Genomic DNA, 24,490 nt, shown 5'->3' with positions numbered 1-24,490 from the left:
CATATTCAGCCTTTGTATGTCACTCCACTGAATTCTCCACGGCGGTGGCAGTCAGTGCAGAAATCCCAGCTTCAAAATAGTAGATTACAAACCAGTGATTGACATCCTGCAGGCTTCCTCCATTTTGTTTTAAAATCTAATCAAAATGTATTTAAACATTACTTTTCACACCAACGTGTTTTACATAATAACAGTCATCAGATATCAAATTAAAATGACATTAACATCAACGTCAAATGAAAAACAAACCTCGACATACCCAAGCATATAACCAAACCAAATGACAAACACACACCTAATTATTCTCAAACTCATACAGTTTTTGATTGAAGCACGTAACAGAGAACACATTACGCCTATTTTAGCATTGCTTACTGCACATTTTTAGGTTTATTTTAAGGTTCTTTTATTTGTTTTTAAGTCCTTACATGGTCTTTTTACTGTTTTTTTTTGTTTTTTGTTTTTTTACTTTTGATTGCTTTTTGTTGTTTTTATTATTGGCATTGTGTTAAAGTGCTTTATAAATAAAGTTGTTGAGTTAAGATGAAGTAAGCAAAATGCCCCCCCACTAGAACCCGCACATCCATCCCAATTTACATGCATACTCCAGTCCCTTGTTTCAGGCTTGATGCTGCTGTAAACTGAGGTCCAACCTATCAAAGACCACAATGACCGCCATCACAAGAACCACCCCAGTCATGGCCGCCAGCTCCACATCACCATTACATAGCAGTGCAGGAAACCCAACAGCTGTCCAGATAAGGACAGTTCCTGCAGTAGCAGCACTGCCAACCGAGTAGGCGCAGCTCAGGGTGGAGAATCCCAATGAGGTAAACACCGGGTTGAAAAGATCAAATACACCTAAAAATAAATAGATAAATAGCACAAGTATAAAAAAAATTAACAAGACAATAAAACTAGAACACAGAAAACTACATAAATAGTTTGTGTTTAAAATAAGCAGCGAGCCCATTGTTTAAACTGGGAAAACACACAGAAGACCAAAGAAAAACAACAAGAGACTACAGACCTCCACCATGCAGTTAATTTCCAGCTGATGTTCTAGTCCTACATCCATTTTATATGGAAAACTATCAGATTCCAGACACTGGTAATAAATCCACAGTGTCTTGGCTATATTGTGGTGTTTGTTGCATGTTTGTTCTCCTACAGTGATGAAAGGTTGTTCCTGTTCTAGTTGGTAAGATCCATAAAGTTGTTCCTGTTCTGGATGGTAGTATCCAGAACGTTTTTCCTGTTTTGGATGGTAGTATCCACAATGTTGTTCCTCTTCTGGATGGTAATATTCAGAATATTGTTTCTGATCTGAATGGTCGTATCCAGAATGTTGTTCCTGTTGTGGATGGTTCCCTGTTCGGGATAGTAGTATTCAGAATGTTGTTTTCTGTTCTAGAAGTTAGTATCCAGCATGTTGTTCCTCTTCTGGATCGTAGTATTCAGAACATTTTTCCTGTTTAGGATGGTAGTTTTCAGAATATTGTTTGTGATCTGAATGGTCGTATCCAGAATGTTTTTCTGTTCTGGATGGTAAGATCTGGAACGTTTTTCCTCTTTTGGATCGTAGCATTCAAAACGGTTTTTCTGTTCTGGATGGTAGTATTCAGAACGTTGCCAGGATCTAGTCTATCTTTGATATCCAGAACATTTTTCCTTTTCTGGATGGTAGTATCGGGCTGCACGGTGGTTAGCACTGTGGCCTCACAGCAAGAAGGTCGCTGGTTCGATCCTTGGCTGGTTTGGTCAGTGGCCTTTCTGTGTGGAGTTTGCATGTTCTCCCCGTGTATGCGTGGGTTCTCTCCGGGTACTCCGGCTTCCTCCCACCATCCAAAGACATGCATGATAGGTTACTTGGTCACTCTAAATTGTCCCTAGGAGTGAGTGTGAGCGTGAGTGTGGTTGTTCGTCTCTGTGTGTGGCCCTGCGATGGACTGGCGAGCTGTCCAGGGTGTACCCTGCCTGTCGCCCAAAGCCGGCTGGGATAGGCTCCAGCTTCCCCGCGACCCTGAATTGGAATAAGCGGTTCGGAAAATGAATGAATGAATGGATGGTAGTATCCAGAATGTTGTTCCTGTTCTAGATTGTAGCATCCAGAATATTGTTCCTGATCTGTATGGTAAGATCCAGAACGTTTTTCCTGTTCGGGATAGTAGTATCTAGAACATTTTTCCTATTTTAGATGGTAGTATCCAGATAATTGTTCCTGTTCTGGACAGTAGTATCCAGAACGTTTTTCCTGTTCTGGAAGGTAGTATTCAGAATGTTGTTTTCTGTTCTAGAAGTTAGTATCCAGCATCCAGAAGTTCCTCTTCTGGATCGTAGTATTCAGAACGTTTTTTCTGTTTAGGATGGTAGTTTTTCAGAATATTGTTTCTGATCTGGTCGTATCCAGAATGTTGTTCTGTTCTGGATGGTAAGATCTGGAACGTTTTTCCTCTTTTGGATCTTAGCATTCAAAACGGTTTTTCTGTTCTGGATGGTAGCATTCAGAACGTTTTTTTCCTGTTCTAGATTGTGGCATCCATAATGTTGTTCCTTTTCTAGAAGGTAGTACCCAGAACATAATTCCTGTTCTGGATGGTACTACCCAGAACGTTGCCAGGATCTAGTCTATCTTTGATATCTGGGAAAACCTGTTGGGAACTTCTCCTGGACTTTCTCACCATGTATTGTAGTGTTATATACAGATACACTAAAAATGGTTTTATTCTGCAATGAGGAAGAATCCTTTACAACATCCCAAGACCCGCTCTCAAAAAAAAAAAAAAAAAAAAAAAAAAAGGTCATGAAAATCTTTCTAGTAGTTTTTACGTACAGTTGTGAACAGACAGAGAGAGGCAAAAACATAATGTAATTTCCAGGCTATAAGTGTCTTGCAGCTTAAACAGGAGTGCGGCTAGTCTATGGATTAATTCTGGCTAATGAGTCATTTTCACTTCATGCATGAACAAACCAATGCATTTGATGCAGCCAAGTTAAAGGCCATTGATGGGGCAGTTGACAAAGGAAACAAATTTGTTGCTGTTTAAAAGCAAGATTATTAAAAAAGATTTCAAGTTTCAAAGAGAGTATAATGCATTGGTTTTCGTCAGCAACCTGAACCCACATGGTTCAGACTGTAAAACGGTGAAGAGAGGTTGTTCTCCTCGGGTTTCAGTGTTCGGCTTAACCAGTCAGCAGGAGCACATACCAAACAATGATGTCACCTCCCTGAAGGATCCCCAAAATATGCAACTGCTTTAATAATACAACACATACTACAAAACTTTGCATGCTTAAGAAGGGCACATTCCCCCTCAGCATGGATCTGTGGGATTAAGCTTGGGGTTGTAACCTATGAAAAAACAATCAAGATCAATCTCATTAAGTCCTCATGTTTCTCTGACAAGGCACAAAGGTACCTTTGGGGACCTTGTGTCCTTCTATCACTCAACAGGAGGCTGATAAAGAAACAACAACCTTATGATTATGCATTCACTTACAGTATTCCCACTGCCAAGGACAGTTCGTGCCACGTTGTGAATCTAATCAGCCAGGAGTTGATCTTTTATACATATAGTCAAGTTTCCAAAATGCCTCTTCTGCCATCCTTCTGGTCAACTGTTCATCTTATATTTTTATCATGTTTGATGTAATATTTGAGTCTTTTTTTTTCTTCTAGTTATTATTTTGCAGAAATCCATCAAATTTACCCTCAAGCACAAAAGGAAATAGCACAGCAGAAGCATGAAAACAAAATGCCTGATGTCATTTAATAACATTAGATGTTCCTTTTCTCAAGGATTTGTTATTGTCCAGCCTTCTGTTCTATTCTTTATGAGGTTACATGAGTTTTTAAAGCAGCAATTTGTACAGAAGCCTTTCCTAAGCAGAGAGCATCAGTACTGAAATACACTGAACAAATATATAAACATACTTTTGTGTTTGCTCCTGTTGGACCAACATTCCACAGGCCACAATCAACAACCTGATCAACTCTATGTGAAGGAGGTGTATGGCAATGCATGACGCACACACCAGGCACTGACTGGTTTTTTGACCCCCTCCCATCAGGACAAACCTGTGTGATGGAACTGATTATCTCGGCAAAGAACAAATGTTCACTAATTTAGGCCTTGTCCACATGTCTCAGCTATCACACAAAACAAAAGATATTTTTCTCTGATTTAACCTGTCATCCACTTAAAAACGCAGATTTATACATAGAAAAGAATTCTTTAAAAAGCCTCCAACCAAACCGAAGATGTGGAAATACTCTGCACGTCTGCGTGTGGACATTTATAACCAGGGTTTTAGGGTTTGAAACATCACCGTCTGCGACAGAAAACACCATGACGTCACATGTGTAACCTTTTTTTTTTCCCCAACGGCATGGACGTCCTCAGACTGTGTTGGTGTTATCCATCGTCCAGCCGCTTTGCCTGTGTTTTTACACTGCCGTCAGTACCGCTCCACACAAACAACCAAAGACAAAGGACAACATTAATAAAAGTTATTTTCCATCACTTAACCATATTCCGTTAGAGACATGTTTAGTGGAAGTGACGTTGTGACACAGAAGGTTATTCTGATTGGATAGGATCAGGAGCGCTACGGCCGCCTGAAGGGTTGATATTCTGATGAATATGCTTAATAATGTGGTTATGCTGATAGATGTGGATGGATTTGTTTTTGAAAAACAAGGTCTTGTTAAATCATTTATTTTTACAGGCCGAATGGGGGAGGATATATTTGGTTTTACAAAAACCCAGCTGCGTGTGTTCATTGTCTTAGATTCATGAATATTATTAGATGGAAATGTTCTTTTCTGCATGTTGAAAAAGTTTTAGATCTTCGAGTGCAGCTCACGAGAAATGGGAGCAGACACATAAATGTTGCGTTTATATGTCTGTTCAGTGTATATGCAGGATGTAAAAACTTTGATGTAACAGAAGAGGACTAAGAGAGATGATCTACAGCAAGTATCAGAACGTTGACGGCGGTCCAAAGCTCGTCGGCCATTCAGCTGCAGTCAGCCAGAGATATTTTTTGTGTAATCTGACCTGTCAGCCCACATGGACAGTTCTGGGTTCTGCCAGCATGGCAGGGCGACGTCACAGCTTGGCCCCCCCACTCTACAGCCAGCAAGCTGCACCTCTCGTCACAGATTCACGTGGCGGTTGAGTATGTGTGGGGTCGGGCTGCAACTGGGAGCTGATTTAAAGTTGTTAAAAGTCACTGTATATCTACTGCAGATAGGGGAGAAATAAAAACCTCAGCAATGGACAGAGAACTGAACATGAACCGCGCCGAGACTTTCTCCTTCGTCAACCCCTGGATCCGATATTTCCTCTTCTTCTTCAGCTTCTTATTTTGGGTGAGTACAGTTGAACATTTGAAAGATTTCTTTTCTCCTGTCTCTGGAGATCATATCTTCCTACTATTTCTGAGCAAACAAATCAGCAGCTATCAGAGCTGTAGCTGTCAAAACAGAAAAGGAAGTCTGAAAGAAAAACCTAATAAATAATGAATGAGACGATATAGCAACCAGAACTCCTCTGCAAATAGCACAGACTCTCTACTGCTGCCTATTTTAACTTTATTACATTCATACATGGCCACTCGGATTGCCTGTGGCGAATGTAGAGAGGTACAGTCTTAGCAAATCAGCTGAACAATGACTCATCATGAGACCTTAAATACCTGGAAGCTGTGCACGCCTCCTGCCAGCATGTATCTGAATGTACAACAAGCTGCTTTTTTCTACAAAACACCAGCAGGAATTTGGGCTTTGTTTTATGCAAAGCAGTGCAATAAATTCAAAAAACACTTTTACACAAAGAGGTGTCACTGCAAATGTCAGTGAGCTGGTGAAACACGGGAGAAGAGGAATTACTTTTTTTTTTTTACATGCTTTAAAATATGTAAATAGCTCAGTTAATTTTTTTTTTCTAAGAATCACAAGCTCATCAGATGCTTTTTTTTTTTTTTTTTTTTTTTTTAATACAATAAATTATACGAATAATTTAAGGTTTATGATGAGTTTTCCTGAGTATCTTCCTATGTAAATTGGGAAAAACCAAAAGGCAATGGGGATAATATTCCATGTAAAATGTTAAAAATGGTGAAATTACCTTAAGTTGGGTATTAGCTAAAACGGAATGGCTGCATTTATAAGGAGAAAGAAACCAGACATCTAGCAAATAAATTTGTATTCTAAATAAAATAAAATGATACATTTGAAGAAATTCTGAGATTAAAATGGCAAATGCAGAATAAAATAGCATTTTCCACACCACTGCATTGCTCGATTGCTTCGTTTGATCACCTACTTTCCATAATGATGCTACCAGAGTTGCAGGCAGACAAATATGCATGGAAGTGCAGCAACAAGTAAAATTATTACTCTGCCCCCATTAATGCTGCTTATCTGATGCTTATAACGATTCTGGGTTGGAAGTTTTACACAGAAATTTACCACTTTACTGAATGAACATACCATTTATGATTTTCCTCTTGAGGTGAACACTTCCTACCTCTCTGTGTTTTAAGTTTTGCTTTTCGTTTTTTCTTTTTTTTTTTTTGTCTTTTTTAACCTGTAATTGATCCTTTGTGATGGTACAAACATCCGAATATGACTAAATGCATATTGTGAGCCACTTTGGTCTTTAACTTGCTTATTTCTGTCAAATTAAAAGTCCCGACTGTTTACCAGTTACATCTTTAAATCCATCATTTGCATTTGTTTAAATGAGATTTTAATCATGTAAATCCTGTCGGCCCCTGCACCATGGTGGTGAACGTGACCAGTAGCCGGGTCATTTGGCCTCTGATGACAACCCAGTCTATGTCTCACTACAGATGTAACTGCATTCATCTCTACACATCCAACACTGTGACTTGTGATGGTGCAATGCAGTTCTCTGCAGACTTAGATGCAACACACAGCGAGTTTGATGCTCGTCGTGCCACGTTTTTCACAGCAATTTCATTTCTGTGCTTACCTTGAAGTCATGATTGTTCACTTTTCAGCTAGGCTGCTAATCATGAATAATAAATAATTATATTTCAGATTGGAGTGAAAATTCATGGTTAGTTTTGTGGAATAATGACAATATAGATAGGTTCAGGTCCCGTTACATCATCTGGATGCAGTCCATGAAAACAGCAGTTTAGAGAGCATCCATCCTCTAATCATGACACTTCCATCAATCAGAACTTTTCTGGTGAGACGACGCTTGGACTGGACAGCTAAAGAATGGGAGACAGGTGGAGAAGATACTCTCATCCATCCATCAGAGCCACATAGAACCAAACACTCCTTTCAGGCTCAGTCATTCAATCACTTTCCTACTGCATGAACATACACATCACATCTGTTGCGAGCAAGCTTCTGCTGCTACATTAAATCCCAGTTCATCTGATGCTACACAGAAAAAGCAAAACGCTGTACTGCACACTGGCTGTGTTCGAGCCAATCAGCAATAACTGCAGCACTAGCAAGCACACACCCCAGCCTATGTTGACTTTGTTTATCAGACATAGGCTCAGAAGTGCACACTGCAACCCTAATCCATCAGGCCTTTGTCCCTACGTCACCGTGGCTCAGTTCAGCTGGCTTTCACCTCCGCACACAATCCGCAAGGAGAAGCCTGATTCATCCTTTTGAAAAGCCTGAAAACAGAGCTAAAGCACATCTACTCTGTGATATTTTTCCTTTTTACAAATACTCACTGCCACCCGTGCACTCATAAGCACATGCAGCTGAACAAGATACTGGGAAATTAAATACAATGTGCACATACTCCTCTACAACAGAGCCTTATAAATAATGTTTTCTAAAGCTTGGAAGCACTTGTGTGCATCCTGTTTCATATGTTTGGCCAATTATTGTCTTGTCAAGGTAGATTATTGATTCAAAAATAGTAAAACCTACTTTTTCAAAGCAAACAATTTACTTCTCCAGAGTTCATACAATATGGATTGTAGATGAAGGCCAGTCAAACAAAACGTACACTTCTTTCACGGCTCATTATGCCTCGGACCACGTTACCTCCTGACCTCCAGAAATCTGATGCAGTCCTTTCAAACAGAAACATAAACAAATCCATGATTATTAAGGTGGAACAAAAGCTTTCTTTATACACAAAGACACACACTTCCATGCACACACAATTAGCAATCAGGAGAATAGCAGTGGATGTGGAGGCTGGAAATGAAAGCACAGTTATACGGCTTCTTATTCAAGGCAAGACAAAGAATCAAAAAGGGAAGGAAATTAGTGTTGACAATGCTATCAACAGCAAGAACCAGCAGCACCTGCTTTCCACCCACTTTGTATTTTTAACTGTGAGCATATTGTTGAGGTGAATCTTGCACCTTCTGCAGCCTTACAGCACATCCTTGCAGCAATCATATTACATACAGCACACACACATGGTGACACACTTAAAACAAAGAGGTAAAGCTGCTTCCAATAACAACCACAAGTCCCAAATCAAGGCCGAGCTTGATGAAAATGATCTCAATTCTGGCAAAAACTGGGGGGAAAAAACAGGATTTTCCAACATAAAAGCTCCTGTAGACCAAATCTGATTTTATTCATTTGCAGCTCTGCATCTACAAGCTTCTAATTTACATGATTAAAGCAGAAACCAGCATGTTTTGCATTCTTCCCAGCTGATAGCAATCACTTTGGTTATCATGCACTCATAAAATGATGCTGTTAGATGGTTGCATTGTTGTGCTTACACAGCATTACACAGAAAAGTCTTCCTTCCTTCCAAACACCTGGGATCACCAACTCAGGACCTCTTGGTCCAGTGTCCTGCAGGTATCTGTCTGTGCTCCTGCATCAACCCACTTGGGTCAAATGGAATTATTTTCTAACAGCTTGTTGTGACGATTCCCACAAGTCTCTTAACAAGCCATTAAAAGTCTGGACTTGGTGGTCCGCTTTATCACGCTCAGCCTCACGGTGTGGCTGGAGCATATTCCTACCCCTACAGCGGTGAACTTGTCCGTTACAGTGCTACAAAGTATGAACATACAACCATTAACACACATTTATGACTAATTCAAAATCCCGCTTGCACTAACATGAAAGTTTTCAGACAGTGGGAGGAAATTGGAGCAGCCAGCCAGAGAAAACCCACACAAGACTTCACACAGAAAGGCCACAGCTGAGGTTCAAACCCTCCACCTTCTCTCCGCGAGGTAACATTAAAAAGGCATATCAGCACTAACCTGATGTGACCTGCAGAAAGTCTGGAAAAAAATAACATGAGAGGAAAATGTAAATATGTCCCTGGCAACCATTATTAATATAAAACACGGACAAACTGCACATCGTGTGCTTTTTCTGCAGTTTTGCTCTGCCTGACTAATTGCAAACTTATATAACTGGTGCTGAAATTTTCAAGCAGACTGAAGAACAGCCATAGTAACCATAAGTGCAATTAGTGGGCTCAGTTTGCCAGCTTTTATTTGGCTCAATGTCTATGAAAATGAACGTCTCCTCTTTTTGCAGGTTTTCTCCTTGTTGATTGTTGCAATTGGGGTGTACGCTAAAGTCCAGAAAGCTACAGGTATGCACAGAGACATGCTTCCTTATAAACCTCTCCGTATGATCAGCTGGAATGTTTTTTTTTTATTTTTCTGTTGTTTGATCAGTTCACTTAAGCATTTAGCCCAGCCTTGGGTTCAAAGTGAAAAATAAAACTGTTTCTCTGGTGGTAGCCTGTTTTAGTTACAAAATACTAGCAAATACACAGAGAAAACATTCATTCTGTGTCACGTTTTGTGTTTTGGATTTAAGCTTATTCTTTAATCTACCTGGTGTCTTTATTTTTAAATTTAATTTGTGGTATAAAGTTGATGGACAGCAGAAAGGATTAACCTGTGCTAATCCTAGTGATCATGCCTCCAATCAGGTATAATCCTCTGACAGATAATTGATGGTTTCAGATCATGTGGGCAGCTTGTGAAGGGAGAGACAAGGCAAAAATAGAAAACAGTGCATGGGATTCAATTCATTTCAATAAAGATTAGAAAGGAGGGTAGGAAAGTGGAACAGGAAGTGCAGGTGGACAGCAGCTGGGTCAGCAGCTATTTAAACAAACTTTTCCTGTTTTCCGCCAGACACGGTGCGCGACACATTCCTGATCGACCCAGCGATCATCCTGATTGTGGTGGGGGTGGTCATGTTCTTCATCACTTTCTGTGGCTGTATTGGAGCCCTAAGAGAGAACATCCAACTCCTCAAAACAGTAATAGTCCAAAAACATACATTATTTCTGATACTTGATGCTGGTGTTTTGTTTCTGATAGAAACAAATTTCTTACAAAAAGTAATGATTTTTGTGTTTGGTCAACTATTTCTCCTTTAATAACAAGACTTGGTCGTGTATTATACGCTGTTGGGAAGCCTGATCGGCCAGGCTTATTACGAGATAAAACCAGCAGCAAACTTCCGGCAATTAAAAGTGAAGCCTACGTCGAAGAGCCTCAACTCCCACTTCATCCACTAGAGGCTCCAAAACAAAGCAAATCCCCAAAGACTCCCATGTTAAAAAGACCAACTTCTCCGCAGAAATAAACATGTTTACAGCCTGGTACAAAAAAACTGTTTAGGTTTAATAGGTCAGGTTTACCTTCATGACAACTGGGTTTGTGTGTGTAACCCATTTCTATGTCCTTTTGATTGACTGGCTGCAAGAAGGTAGTGTTAAATCACAGTTTTTAGCCAGTTAACAGCATGACTTAACTGTAGTCCAATTACCTTTGTTAGCTAGTTAGCTTCTGTTAGCTCCAGGTTAGCTTGATTAACTCTTAGCTACAGGCAGGTTGGAGTTGATAGATGTCAGTCATCCACCCTGCACTAGTCACTCTTTGCCCAGTGTTGTATTTTCATAAAAACGTGATGCTGCCAAGATGGTGATGGTGGGAACCACCCAATGAGCTTCAATTCAGCTTTTCAGAAACCTACAGGTGACGTCACCGAGGCTCTGCCCCTCTTTTATACAGTCTATGGATACAACTTATAAGTGGAGAGAGCAACACATGTAAATATGTCACAAAAATGTGCCAAATTCTCCACAGTATAGTCTAGTTGGTTGCTTAAACTGCTTGATGGACTGGAAGATGAAAAAAACCAACATTTATTGACCATAATCAGGGAGCTCAGTACGCTCCTTGTCATGCTGGTCATCAGCCTGGTCATAGTTTGCTGTAGGATGACATCCCAGTGCTCAACCAGGAGCTGTAGAAGGTAAACCAGTGTGGTAGTTTTGGTCCCTCCCTTTACGAACAGCATAGCCAAGCTAACTCCATAAATGTTCAGGTGGGTTGAGGTCTGGATCTGTTAGGAGGGAGGGCGGAGTTATCCTGGACGACAGAGATGTGTCCCAGATTCTGGAGATATGAGACTGCCGCTGTGCCAATCAAGTGCACACCTAGCAACACTTGAATCATAGGAATGAAAACACATATAGTATATAGCAGGAGATTTTGGCTAATTTGGGGAGGGGGATTGGGGGGTTACTACCTACACATTAATCTGTGTAGCCAATTTAACAGAAGCGCCATCGCTACACGTTATACCTTGGTGTGAAGACGACTTATCAGGCTTTCCAACAGTGTATGAAGACCAGTTTAACAGAAACAATCACACAAACACACATTTTTTGTGCCATGTTCATGTGGTTAAAATTACACGGAATCCAAAGCCAAGTTTTTATAAGTGTGAAAATTACTGTCATTTAGTCATTTTTATATTTTTGGTCTTTTTCTTTCTCTAGTTCTCATTCAGTCTGACATTGGTCTTCCTCACCCAGCTGGCGATAGCAATTCTGGGCTTCTTTTACTCCGATCAGGTATCTGCCTCTTCAAACACCATTCTATGTTCTGGCTGAGTAATTCTGTAATATGAGGCCGCTTTTAGGTCACATTTGTTCTCCAGCTCTCCCTCACAACAACAGCACCACCATCAGCTGTTAGCTGCATTGATTTAGTACAGTCTTTACAAATGTACAAAGCAAGTAAAAACTGGGTAAACTACACAACTTAATATGGCAGGCGTCCAAACTCTGACAGGTTTAGTCTTATCCCACAAGGTATATGTCTTCTTATATATATATATATATATATATATATATATGTATATAAATATATATATATGTATATATATATATATATATATATATATATATATATATATATATATATGTATATAAATATATATATATGTATATATATATATATATATATATATATATATATATGTATATAAATATATATATATGTATATATATATATGTGTGTGTGTGTATATATATATACATATATATATATATATATATATATATATATATTAACATTAGTTGATCTATAAACCATGAAAACACGTCTTTGTTGTGTTTTCCAGACTGAATGAAAAGATGCAATATAACATGAAAGAATAATTAAATGTCATTTTGTTTTATCATAATCAGTCTTTATTTGCCATCATTTCCAGGCTATAAAAGCCCCAGAATGTAAGCTGCACCTTCACCGACCGTGCAGCAGCTTTATTTCTTTGTTTGTTTGTTTTGTATGATGATGATGTTTGCATGAAGCTCAAAATGACTAGTTAGTAAGTAAAAATCCCTAAACTAGCCGCAATGTTTAAGCCGCAGGATTCCAGTCATGTTAAAAAAGTAGCAGACTCTAGACTGGAAGTTATGGTAGAGAGAACTTTTTTATGGAAAGAAATGCAACATAAAGTGATTTCTATTTAATGTGCAAAAGCCTCATCTTTACCCATCAGGCCCCCCAGACCACAAATATAGACCACAACATATTTACACGCACACACATGAACACACCCACATACATATATATATGATGTTTTAAAAGTTCTGTCCTAACACTCATCAGAGTAACACGGCAAGTTTAAATAAAGGGTAAAATAGTAAAATAATCATTTAAAATAAAGTAAAATAAGGTGGAATAGCGGTTAGCACTTTGGCCTCACAGCAAGAAGATCACAAGTTCGATCCTCGGCTGGGGGGAGGCTCAAACAGTGGCTTTTCTGTGTGGAGTTTGCATGTTCACCCTGTGTATGCGTGGGCTTGTTATGTTAGGTGAACTGGTTACTCTAAATTGCCCCTAGCTGTGAATATGAGTGTGAATGTTTGTCTCTTTGTGTTCGCCCTGCGATGGACTGGCGAGCCGTCCAGGTGTACCTGCCTCTCGCTGCTGGAATAGGCTCCAGCTCCCCCGCGACCCTTCGTCAGACTAAGCGGTTCGGATGACAAGTTAATAAAATAAAACGCCCTTCTGTATGTTTTTTTAATCTCATTTTAGGAATAAACAAGAGATCAGCCGTGGTAACTTGAGGTCTCTCTGGAAGTTCACAAACTTAAAGCAAGTTGCATAAACATTTAGGAGTAAAACCTTTAAGAGCTTTAATAACCGATAAACGTCTTTTAATTGGTAGAACAACCATGCCGTCAGCAATTAACTGGCGATCTGGGGACACAGTCACTTGACTAAAAAGGAAAATCAAACAAAGGAATAAAGCAGCAAAAGCAATCAAGTTCTTTTCTCTTTTTTCAAAGCAGACTCTTGAAACTAAACATTTTCCCATTTGCATGTTGATAGTTGATTACACTGGCTTATTGCTTCGCAGACGTCGTTGTTCTTCACATCCATTTGGTTTTTACAACACAGTCCTGACAGATGTGATAATGAGGCTGAGATCCCTTTTGTGGCTTCATTTCAAAGGAGACAATCAAGCTACAGTAAATTGGGATTCTGTGTGAGGAAGACCTCGTCTAATTTACATTCCACAAGCGGAACAAGTGCCCAGAAAGATAAAGAAAAGTTGTGATAAACCTATAAAAGTTGCGTGTTTGCTTTTTATTGTGACTGATCGTGTGAAGCTTTAAACATTGCTAAATGGATTTTAAGCTCCACATGATCAAATTAGTTGCATTACTCTTTGAAAAAAGACAATAATAGACTTAATGTTATATTTTAAGGTTTGGGGATCTTAATGCCACCTTCTTAACCAGGCAGGGAAAACATCTCTCCAGTAGCATCACATTAGGAGGGAATAAAAACACAACAGGCAACATGTGCTTTCATCAGCGTGTGGTGGCCTGATGCCTGGTGATATCCCTCCTCTCCCCTGTGCATTCTGTCAGCGCTCGGACTTCCTGCTGCTAAACAGAGCAGTTTAACACCCTCCAAGCATCCTTCCTCGCTAAATGATTCAAATGCCTCGGCACTTCAAAGTGGAACAAAATGTTCCATTTCAACAGCTTCCTTAAAGGAGACTTTGCTGCTAATGACACAGTGTGACGGTGGGCTCCAACGACGCCACGAGGAAACGCAGACACACAGAGAGGCGCAGAAGGGAAAGCTGCAAAAATACCCACACTATTTAGCTAAAGTACTCCAGGATAACAGGATTTATCAACACAACCTGTTCCAGTGCAGCCTGCAATTTGAATAGCTCACAAGCCCTCAGCAAACAGCTCACAGAGGTTCATTTCCAGCTTAATGAAATTTTAAAGTTCGGCGGCTTATTAGCATACAGTGCCCTGATTAGCATTCATTACATCTGAGCTAAGAGAGTAAAACTACAGCTCCACTTTTTTATTGTACGGAACTTAACGACGAACGTCCTCATCAAAACTGTGACAGTGGAAATAAAAATGATAATAACGCTGCTGAGAATAAAAAGGTGACACACCAGGATAGAAATTCAAGCTTGTACTGAGTTTAAATGCTCATTACAGAATATTCATTCAAATAAATGTAATTTATAGGCCATTGAGGTTTTGTTTATTCAGCTCCCGTGGAGCTGATAACAATAAAATGATCCAACCAAATGTTCGTGTTTCAGCGATTATCTGCCTCACATCAAACCTGCTTTCTGTATGAAACATGCTGCATGTGTTTACTTATAATGGAATCATGACATTATTGCAGCTCTGATGCCGTCTCAACATACAGTAGAGCTGCAAAATATATTGTCTGTGCATCATCATCGTAATGTATGTGTGTGTAGTAGTCACTCACAAGCACCGTAAGAGGCAGATGAGCTCATTACGTCCCCCGGCCTGCAGACATGGATGGGGAGCGCGTCCATTTTCGTTTACAACTTCTCCAACGCAGACAGTCATGACTGAAATGTGACAGAACAAAACATTTACTCAGGATGCATCATGATAAAACCAAGAAATAAATTCTAACAAGAATAACTTGAGAAAAACATCCACGGAAAGGTCAGTGCAGGCGGACTGTTAACAAGATGGCAGAAGTTAAATTCAAGTCATCTGCTGAAAAATCCTGCATTTTTTCATGTTGCAAGGGTCAGGAAAAAAATGGCAATGCCTTTTTTTTTTTTTTACCAATATCATTCAGTCCTAAAATACAACCAACAGGATGCTTTTATAAAATGGTGTTTGTCCGCATCAAACATGCATAATTTATTCTTATGATCCATATGCTGAGCAGACTTATGCTGCAAGAAATTTTACTTCAGACTAAAAGGAAATCCTGCAGCTGAAGCTCCAAGAAGACCTCTAACATACATTCTGATAGTATATGACTATGTTGCACAGCCCTGTGACGGACTGGCAACCTGTCCAGGTGTTTCCTGCCTCGGGATAGGCTCCAGCTTCTCCACAACCCTCCATGGGAACAAGCGGTTCAGAAAATAGATGGATGGAAATGATGCACCTTTTATGTTAGGATTGAAACACAACAAAGTAGATTAAACCCAAAAGGAAAACCACCTGGTTGACAATTCTTTGAAAACAATGTTAAGGTGAATTTTACTGGTCCCAGTTATGTTCTGGTGGGATTTTACAGCATCAGCCAATATGAGATTACACATAAAGGCACTTTACAATTTAGCATTAATGCACCAGGAGTAATTAACAGAACCAGTAACCCCCACGCCACTGAGCACAGACATCTGCAGCTGACTCACTTCTGGCCATTTTCATTAAGATTTTATGTTTTAACACCTGAAGTTGTAACAAAGTTGGAAGTAAAACTTTTGCCGTGTCCATAAACGACCCCTTTTCCCTTCTTGCAGACGCGGGACGCTTTAGGAAAGTTTGTGAAGAAGGCAATTGTGCACTACAGGGATGACCTGGATCTGCAGAACCTGATGGATTACATCCAGAAAGAGGTGCTCTGGCCAATTTCAGCCTGATCGAGTGCTTGTGTTTGTGTCCACAGCTATCCAAATCACACAAGTCAAGCGATTGATCACAGTTACTGCCTTATTCGATGCATCTCAGCTCTAAACAAAGGAACTAGAGACAGAGAACACAGAGCTGAATGCCTCACGTTTATTTATTTCTGCCCTTTGTGAGCATTTTCCACATGAGCGCTTCACGTAAACATAAACTTCCTGCAACTCTGTGGGTCTCTTCATGTGATATTCCTCTTCCATCTGCACCTACTGGCACAAATGTGAGCCTGGGCTTTCCCAACAGCGAAGCCCAGACTGGCAGGATGGAGAGGAAAAACCAAAACCAGACTTGTGCTGTCCTGTCTTTCCTCTTCTTCTTTGCTCAGTTCAAGTGTTGCGGCTGGAACAACTACACAGACTGGTCCTGGAACCTCTACTTCAACTGTACACATGAGAACCCCAGCTCCGAACGCTGTGCTGTGCCTTACTCCTGCTGCACTCCTGTTCCTGGAGAGGTGCGTTCCCGTCTGTGCAGCAGCGTGGATGAGCTGAAAGCAAGCCGTTCTTAAAACAATGTGATGTGGAAGTGGAGGCATCTAATCACTAGATAAAGAGCTTTCTGAGTGATGTGAAGTAACTAGATGAGAATCTCCAACAGGCATCAAATGCAGCCGTCAATAAAGCATCTACAAGTTGTCAATCTGCAGGCAACATGAAACACACTAATCAAGGCTCTCGGAATGAAATAAAAAGAAATCACTTTGCTTTTTCACGGAAGCAGATAAGATGTTTTTCCCCGTCATTGATACAAAGAGATTATCCTGGTTCCAAACCGCAGCATGTTTTATGTCAGCATCTGGGATCTGTTCAGCAACTTAAACAGGTCTGATGCTGGTCTATTATTCTCCATGATCAGAGACACAATCAACCAATCAGAGCTCGCATAGCAGGGCGGATACTAGGAGAAGGATCAGTCTGCATACTTAGCTGTGTACAAGAGAAGCAACAAATAACAGTGACAGGAGGTTGACATACGTCCACACCCAGAACTATCCTGATAACAGTCAACTAGTTTCCTCTATAGAATGACAGAGAGCATTAGAGAATAAGTAGCTGAGGTCTTTTACTGCTCTTATCCCTGGAATATCCGGAGATGCTGCATAAAATATGTTTATAAACAGAGTTTTTAAATTATCATTGAATTCGATCCTAGTCAACTAAAAGTCCCGCCAGCTGCACGGGTCTCACTGTGCAGCATCCTTTCGTCATGATGGAAATGGGCGCGTTTGCTGTTGTTTTGAAAGCCCAGAAGCCAGGAGGGTTATTCTTAATATATATCATGGGTAAAAAGTCCAGACTGTAAGCGGGTCAGCTGAGCACCTGGACCGTGACAGCTACAGAGCCAAACTGTTGTGCATGCAGAACGTGGTTCAGAGTCTCTTTCTAAATTAAGTAAGGTCATCCATCAGGAAAAAAGGAGAAAAAAAACATTTACATATAATATAAACGCAATTGCATATTTGTGAAGGCATTAATGAAGTCCTCACAGAAATGGAAGTTAGCCATCTTCAGACCAGCTATACTATAACAGATGTTTGCTTTTGAGCTGATAACAAACCAGATGGTCCTCTTTGGCAGCAGTAAAAGAGAAAAAAGAATAATCAATTCTTTGGAGACACGTCCGTCCTGTAATGGAGAAGTTCTGACTTGCATGTACGGTGATGAACCCAGTCTGCCGGCAGTGATCTTCAGAGGTGTTAATGAGTTCATGCAGTGATTTTTACTGCAGAGCAGAGGTTTGTGTTATGAAATGGCTCTATACAACACAACTGTCCTGCACTAGTTGTCAGCCTGGTCCCTGGCATACAGAGATTTCGTTGGGTCATGAATAATGACCTCCAGCATGGAAATTATGTTTTACCGACGTTTATCTGTTTTTGTTCAAGATAACACCAAAAGTTATGGATGGATTTTCATGAAGTTTTAAGGAGTTGTTGGAAATGTGAAAAGGAAGAACTGATTTAATTTGGGTGGTGATCCGGATCACCGTTTGGATCCCGGAACTTTTTGAAGGCTTTGGTGGAGGTTTGTGCCCTCTGAGTGTTTTTCTAGTTTATTTATCAAATCAGCAAGTTCTTTATCAGCTTTACTAGAATAAATGTTATTGGAAAACGTTGATAAATGAGTTCTGCAAATATATAAAGTATACATTTGCATAATTTATCACTTTTAAAACAGTTGATTCATTTCTTTTTTGTAATATATTCAATGAAGTAAAGGCAGTAAACACTTTATATCAGTGTATCCTGGTTCTGTTGTACAGCCTGGTTACTCTTTTAGCTCTCTGAGAAACAACCATGGCAATAAGATCTAAAAAAAAAAAAAAAAAGCCAGAAGATCATCAGCACAGAGTTAAAGCTGTGCTTGTGTTTGTGCTGATGCAGGTGAAGCTGCTCAAGCAAACATGAAGAATATGCCGTACTGACTGCTGATACACCGTGCAGGTTATTTAATGTTAGCCGCTATTTTAGCACAGCTGGAGGATTTCTAACCAAGTTATGATACTTAATGTTGTCGAGAGCAAAGCCAAGGCTGCAGTAAACGCAGTACTCATGAATACATCCATTTGTAAATAGTTTCATAGCGTGCATCTAATCCCTCTGCAGACACAGCAGCACAACTTAAAAGCCACAGGTGATGAAAAAACTAAAGAGCTCATGTAGAGCCATCACAGAGATATTGATTAAGCATCATGCTACATGGCAAACAGATCACAGCAACCTTTTCCAACATGGGTGAAAAATCAATTAATTAAATGGCAGAAGAGCCGATGCAGTGCTGCAACCTGCTGGTATCAGGCTGCAACTTCATGCTGCGTCTGCACGGCTGCATCAGAGCTCAACAGTCTTCATCGCGCACACACACACACACACACACACAAGGCTGAAATGCTCCCTTGCTGTTTGCCTGCTTCCTTCCAACTCATTAGCCTTTTTCAGCACTCCTTTCAGTATCACAAGCATCATAGTTTGTTAATGTACAATAAATAGAAGCAGCGTCAAAATAGCAGAGTAAAAGTCCCCCCAGTGAACAGATCTTTATGTGGCATTCAAGGTCATCTTTAAAACTCACGTGTCTCTGCCTCTCCTTTCACGCAGGTTGTGATCAACACCATGTGTGGTTTTGGGGTTCAGACCCAAAACTACTTGGAGGCAAACAAGTCAATCTACCCAGTAGGCTGTGCAGATAAGGCCGTGATGTGGATCGAGTCTCATCTGTTGCTGGTGGGAGCTCTCACACTGGGTCTGGCCTTGCCTCAGGTAACCCCACGCATTCACATCATTAATGCACATTGTGCACTAACGAGCCAACAGCCGATTCAGAGCCGAAATAGACTCTAGTTTTGTCTTAAATAAGATCACACACATCAATGTAGGCATCAAAGGTGGCTTGCTGGATAGAATAGCAGAGCGATCGACATATTGACTGGACCTGCTGCCTTTAAGATGGACTGGCACGGTGCACTGGGATGCAACCAGCAAGTCTTCATCAATCAGACGTCTGCACTGATCCTGAAGTACAGACCGCATGGAGCCCTTTCTCTCTTCAAAAATTCCACGTTCATGTTTGGGTTCTTCAGCGGAAAGTAGACCATTTCCCTGTGGAGAGAAAACTCTAAAAAAATCAGTAAATGTGATTTAAACTGAGGGGTTATACGTAGCTAGCAACAGCGAGGCATAAAGGAATGATGAGACTAACTACACATTATACCTCCATTACACTGCCTCTGATTAAAAGTGCAGCTTATCATGCAACCTCAGCGCAAGTCTGTGGCTGATGATGTAACATTATATGTTTAAAAGGAGACAATATCGATTATATCCCTCTACACACCAGGAAAGGCTGAAAAACACACGTAAAATCCTGCAGCAGTGATTTACTTTTAATATCTCAGGCCAGAATGTGAGATTAACCGTGAAATCTTATTAGCACTTGTCAGGAGCTGTATCGAAACAATTACTCCACTCACTTATCATAATGGCCGAGGTAGAATCACACAACATAGCAGTGGCTCTTCAGCCTGAACTCGCTCAGCAGCATCGCCTGATTGGGTCCCCAGTGGCACAAGGCATGTGATCCGAGTCCTGTCAGAAGGCTCTTTACTACTTTTTACAACACTACTTTGTTGTGTTTCAATCCTAACATAAAAGGTGCATCATTTCCATCCATCTATTTTCTGAACCGCTTGTTCCCATGGAGGGTTGTGGAGAAGCTGGAGCCTATCCCGAGGCAGGAAACACCTGGACAGGTTGCCAGTCCGTCACAGGGCTGTGCAACATAGTCATATACTATGTATGTTAGAGGTCTTCTTGGAGCTTCAGCTGCAGAATTAGTATTCAGCTGGCTTTGATGTGTGGTCACTTTAACGCTCATGTTTTCTTCTTCATCTCACACACCCCCAGTAAACCCTTCCTGACTTTGTCTGCATGACAAGCCACATTAAATAGTTCATTATTAAACTTTGCAGTCCAACGTGTGCGTTCTGTGATGTGCTCTAATCCTGTAAATGGGATTATAATTATTTCAAGTGACTTATTCTATCCGACATCATTTAAACACATTTCCACCAGCGCTAAATGAGCATGAGAACTTCCCTCTGAGGGACTTTGAGATGCTCCACGCGGCTGCAGTTACCACACGTCTTTTCTGTGATCTGAAACGGCTGCTGCTGTCCTCTAGATTGCAGGCATTGTGCTTTCGCAGATGCTCATCTCTCAGATCCAGGATGAGATAACCTCGGCGCTTTGAAAGCAGGAGGAGACGCCGGGAAGAAAAGAACTTACAGCACGTCTTCCTGCTAGAGCAAGGACTTTTCTTTCTTTTTTTACTGCTGCTGTATCGATGTTGGAGTATAAATCTAGTTGTTGCCTTCAGGCTTTCTGCTGCAACGCTCTTTACCGTTTTAATTCAACATGGTATTTGTATTGATAGTGACATGAAAGTTTATTCTTTAAACATTTTTTCTAAATAAAGTCCAGTTTAAACAGCTTTATGGTTTGTATTTATTGAGACATTTTTATTGATTAGAGGCAGTTTTTGAAAGCTAGAAGAATAAGAATAACATTTAAAAGCTGTATGAAATAGGAATATGCAAGCTTTGGTTGATTTTGTAACCATATAATAATCATAATTAGTGTAAATTAAACCAGAATATGCTTTAAAAGGTCAAAACTCTGAAATATGGAACCTCTCTTTAAAAATTAGGCTTAGATTTAGGTTTATGCAACCAAAAACTACTAAACAAAAGAAAATGATTAAAATCATTACAGCAAATGTGAAACAGCACATTTAAACCACAGGAACTTATCTGATTATGTATATATATACATATGTAAATTGCTTTGGATCAAAGTGTCTGCTAAATGACTATAGAATAGAATAGAATAGAATAAACCAGTATGTACCAGATGGTCCTACGTGTGCATTTGACTTGCAGAGTGGAAAAACTCAGCTGTTCTTTTCAGGGCAGCAACATGCTAAAAGAAAAAGCCTGGACATTTTTATTTTGGGACAAAAAATAAACACATTTAGGTTTTAAGGCGCCTCATGCAGCACATCTGATCAGGTTACAGGAAGCAGCTTTTTTTAAATGTATGTTTTAGCATCAGTTGCTATTAAAACTGATTATTCTTGTAACTTTGACAGAATCTGGAATCTGTTGCTTCCTGATCTGAGCTTTGTAAACTTAACAAAAGAACCTTTTGCTTTGTTTACGTCCAGATAATGAAGTCAGGACACTTTTCCAAGTAAAAACACTCTCAGCTTCTGTTCAGGAGCGAAACAGATTCACTGATAATGAGTTCAGTCATTTACAGCTGTGATTATGTTTCTAGTTACACCCACTTAGAAAGCTACGGACTTCATATCCTGCATTATACACAACGCTGCTTGTGTAAAACTTAGACACTGAAGTCCGTTTCCAACAAAGACTTAAAGAGGAAAGGAGCTGAAAACTCAGTGTGAATGAACGCTGTCCTGCAGGTTTCATACCAACATGAGCTTCCAGTTCATCAATTTAAATCTATATGAATCATTAAAATGCAATGAATCTTCGGCAGCTAAAGGCTTCAGAATAACTGATATGATACACCCAAAAGGATATTAGCATGCCCAAAAGCAGGCTAAGTTATTAATAACCACAATCTATTTGACTTGTTTCTATGTCTGAGGGAGACGGATGAACACAAAGTATTTTGTTGTACTTACTGGGTGCTTCTCACATCGGCACACAGCAATATTTCACTGCAGCCATTTGCTGAAATGTAAACTTCCTTTTCTGGAATGTGATTGAAAATTTAGCCAACATAACCCCACAGTCAGAAAACACAATCCAGTTTATTCAGGTAGCGCATTTTAACACACACGGTTCCAAGTGTGCTGCAGAGAATTAACACACAGAAACACTAAAAAACAGCCAGAAAAATCAGACAAAAACAGGAAATACTAGAATATATTAGAAACATCTTATTTGGCTCAAGGAAGTCCTGAGTACTCCTGTGTACATATTCCTGCCTATTAACAGGTAGAGGAGGGGTTTCCACAAGTAACACCTCAAACAACTGTTTGTACTTCCAAATACATGTTTTCATCTGTCTGTCTGTCTGCAACATAACTCTAAATGTTACGGATGGATTTTGGTTACATTTTCAGGAAATCTCAGAAATGGAACATTTAAGGAGTGATCTGGATCTGGATCTGGATCTAATCCAGGAAGTTCTGAAAGCATTCTTTAGTATGTGGAGATAGCTTGCCATCACATCTTCTAACCTAACATTTAATGTCCAGAATCACTGGGAACAGGAAAAAACCATAGGCTGTATATAAAAGATGGGCGGGGCCTCCGTGACGTCACCCGTAGGTTTCTGAAGAGCTGAATTGAAGCTCGGTGGGCGGTTCCTACCATCGCCATCTTGGCAGGGGCATGCGTGTCGTCTCCAGGAAAATACAAATATGGGCAAAGAGGTGGAGCTGAGAGGGGGGGCTGTGAGCGTCATGGTGGATGATTGACATCAACCGAACACCGAGCTTTCTGTAGCTAAGAGCTAACCAAGCTAACCCGGAGCTAACCAGCTAACGGAGGTAAGCGGGCTAAAGCTGAATAACATTGTTAACCGGCTAAAAGAAAGTTGTTCTATGTTCTTCTTACTTTTTTTTCTTTTTTTGTGTTCTTATGACTTGAAGCGAGAGATCGGGTACCTGTCAATCAAAAGGACACGCCCCTAATATGCTGAACTTGGATTAAATTACTTTTAAACGGGTGAGTTAGAAAAAATTCACTCCCCCTACAGTTGTCATGAAGGTAAACCTGACCTATTAAACCTAAAATGGATTTTTAACGAGGCCGTAAACATGTTTATTTCTGCTGTAAACATGTTTATTTCTGCTGTAAACATGTTTATTCCTGCTGTAAACATGTTTATTCCTGCTGTAAACATGTTTATTTCTGCTGTAAACATGTTTATTTCTGCTGTAATCATGTTTATTCCTGCTGTGAAGTTGGTCTTTTTAACATGGGAGTCTATGGGGATTTGCTCTGTTTTGCAGCCCCTAGTGGATGAAGGAGGAACTGCAGTTTTATACACTTCCGCATAGGCTTCACTTTTTACCGCTGAAGGCTCCGTCCATCTTTCATATATGGTCTGTGGAAAAAACACAAGAAGACATCATGGTAGGTGCTAAATACACTGACAGCTAACCCAGAAGGCTGCTGTAATTTACTTTAATGTTACAGCCATTTACTTCGTCTTGGTGTGTCCGGGCATGATTATTATTGCCATTATCTATCCTGATGATCAATCACAGAGATAACATCTTTAATCATGGAAATCACCAGTTTTAATAGAAAAACCATATTATCATAATTAAATGGATAGAAATTCCATGTCTGCTGATTTCTCAAATCCAGTCTTGATTTCTGCTGGATTTTATTCAGGATTTACTCATCTATATGGAACAACATGGCAGGTAACTGAACACACTTATTCCATATGTAGCTAAATCCCAAAAAGCAGCTTAAATGTCATTAAAGGAGCAGAAAGGTTTCAGTAAGGTGTGTTGTTGAGCACTGCTCCCTATGCCCACCTGTCTGCATATGAGTGTGAAAACACTCAGCTTTATGGAACAACATGTGGAATTTAATTTATAATGGTTATGTTTACTTACAGCAGAAGTAGAGCAAACTGCGGCCTCTTGGCTCTGACAGGCTTCTCCAGTTTGGAAATGAAGCTGTTGACTCTTCTC

General features: G+C 40.1%; 1 protein-coding gene across 2 annotated transcripts; it reads left to right on the top strand.

Moving 5' to 3' along the window:
• The first annotated feature begins 5,181 nt into the window (after positions 1–5,181).
• Positions 5,182–21,238, top strand: tspan33b (tetraspanin 33b). Of its 2 annotated transcripts, XM_079251386.1 has the most exons (8): positions 5,182–5,374; positions 9,527–9,584; positions 10,138–10,265; positions 11,796–11,870; positions 16,088–16,183; positions 16,576–16,704; positions 19,348–19,509; positions 20,930–21,238. In XM_079251386.1, exons 1-8 carry the CDS (start codon positions 5,279–5,281, stop codon positions 20,996–20,998), a joined length of 813 nt encoding a protein of 270 aa, XP_079107512.1. In that variant the 5' UTR covers positions 5,182–5,278; the 3' UTR covers positions 20,999–21,238. The 2 variants fall into 2 exon arrangements, with proteins under 2 accessions (XP_079107512.1, XP_079107511.1); XM_079251385.1 differs by having other exon boundaries at positions 19,348–21,238.
• Positions 21,239–24,490: the final 3,252 nt, after the last annotated feature.

Source organism: Telmatherina bonti (genome assembly GCF_933228915.1).
Source record: "Telmatherina bonti genome assembly, chromosome: 2".
NCBI lineage: Eukaryota > Metazoa > Chordata > Actinopteri > Atheriniformes > Telmatherinidae > Telmatherina > Telmatherina bonti.
The sequence above is the reverse complement of the archived record's forward strand: the minus strand, read 5'-3'. Positions and strand labels throughout refer to the sequence as shown.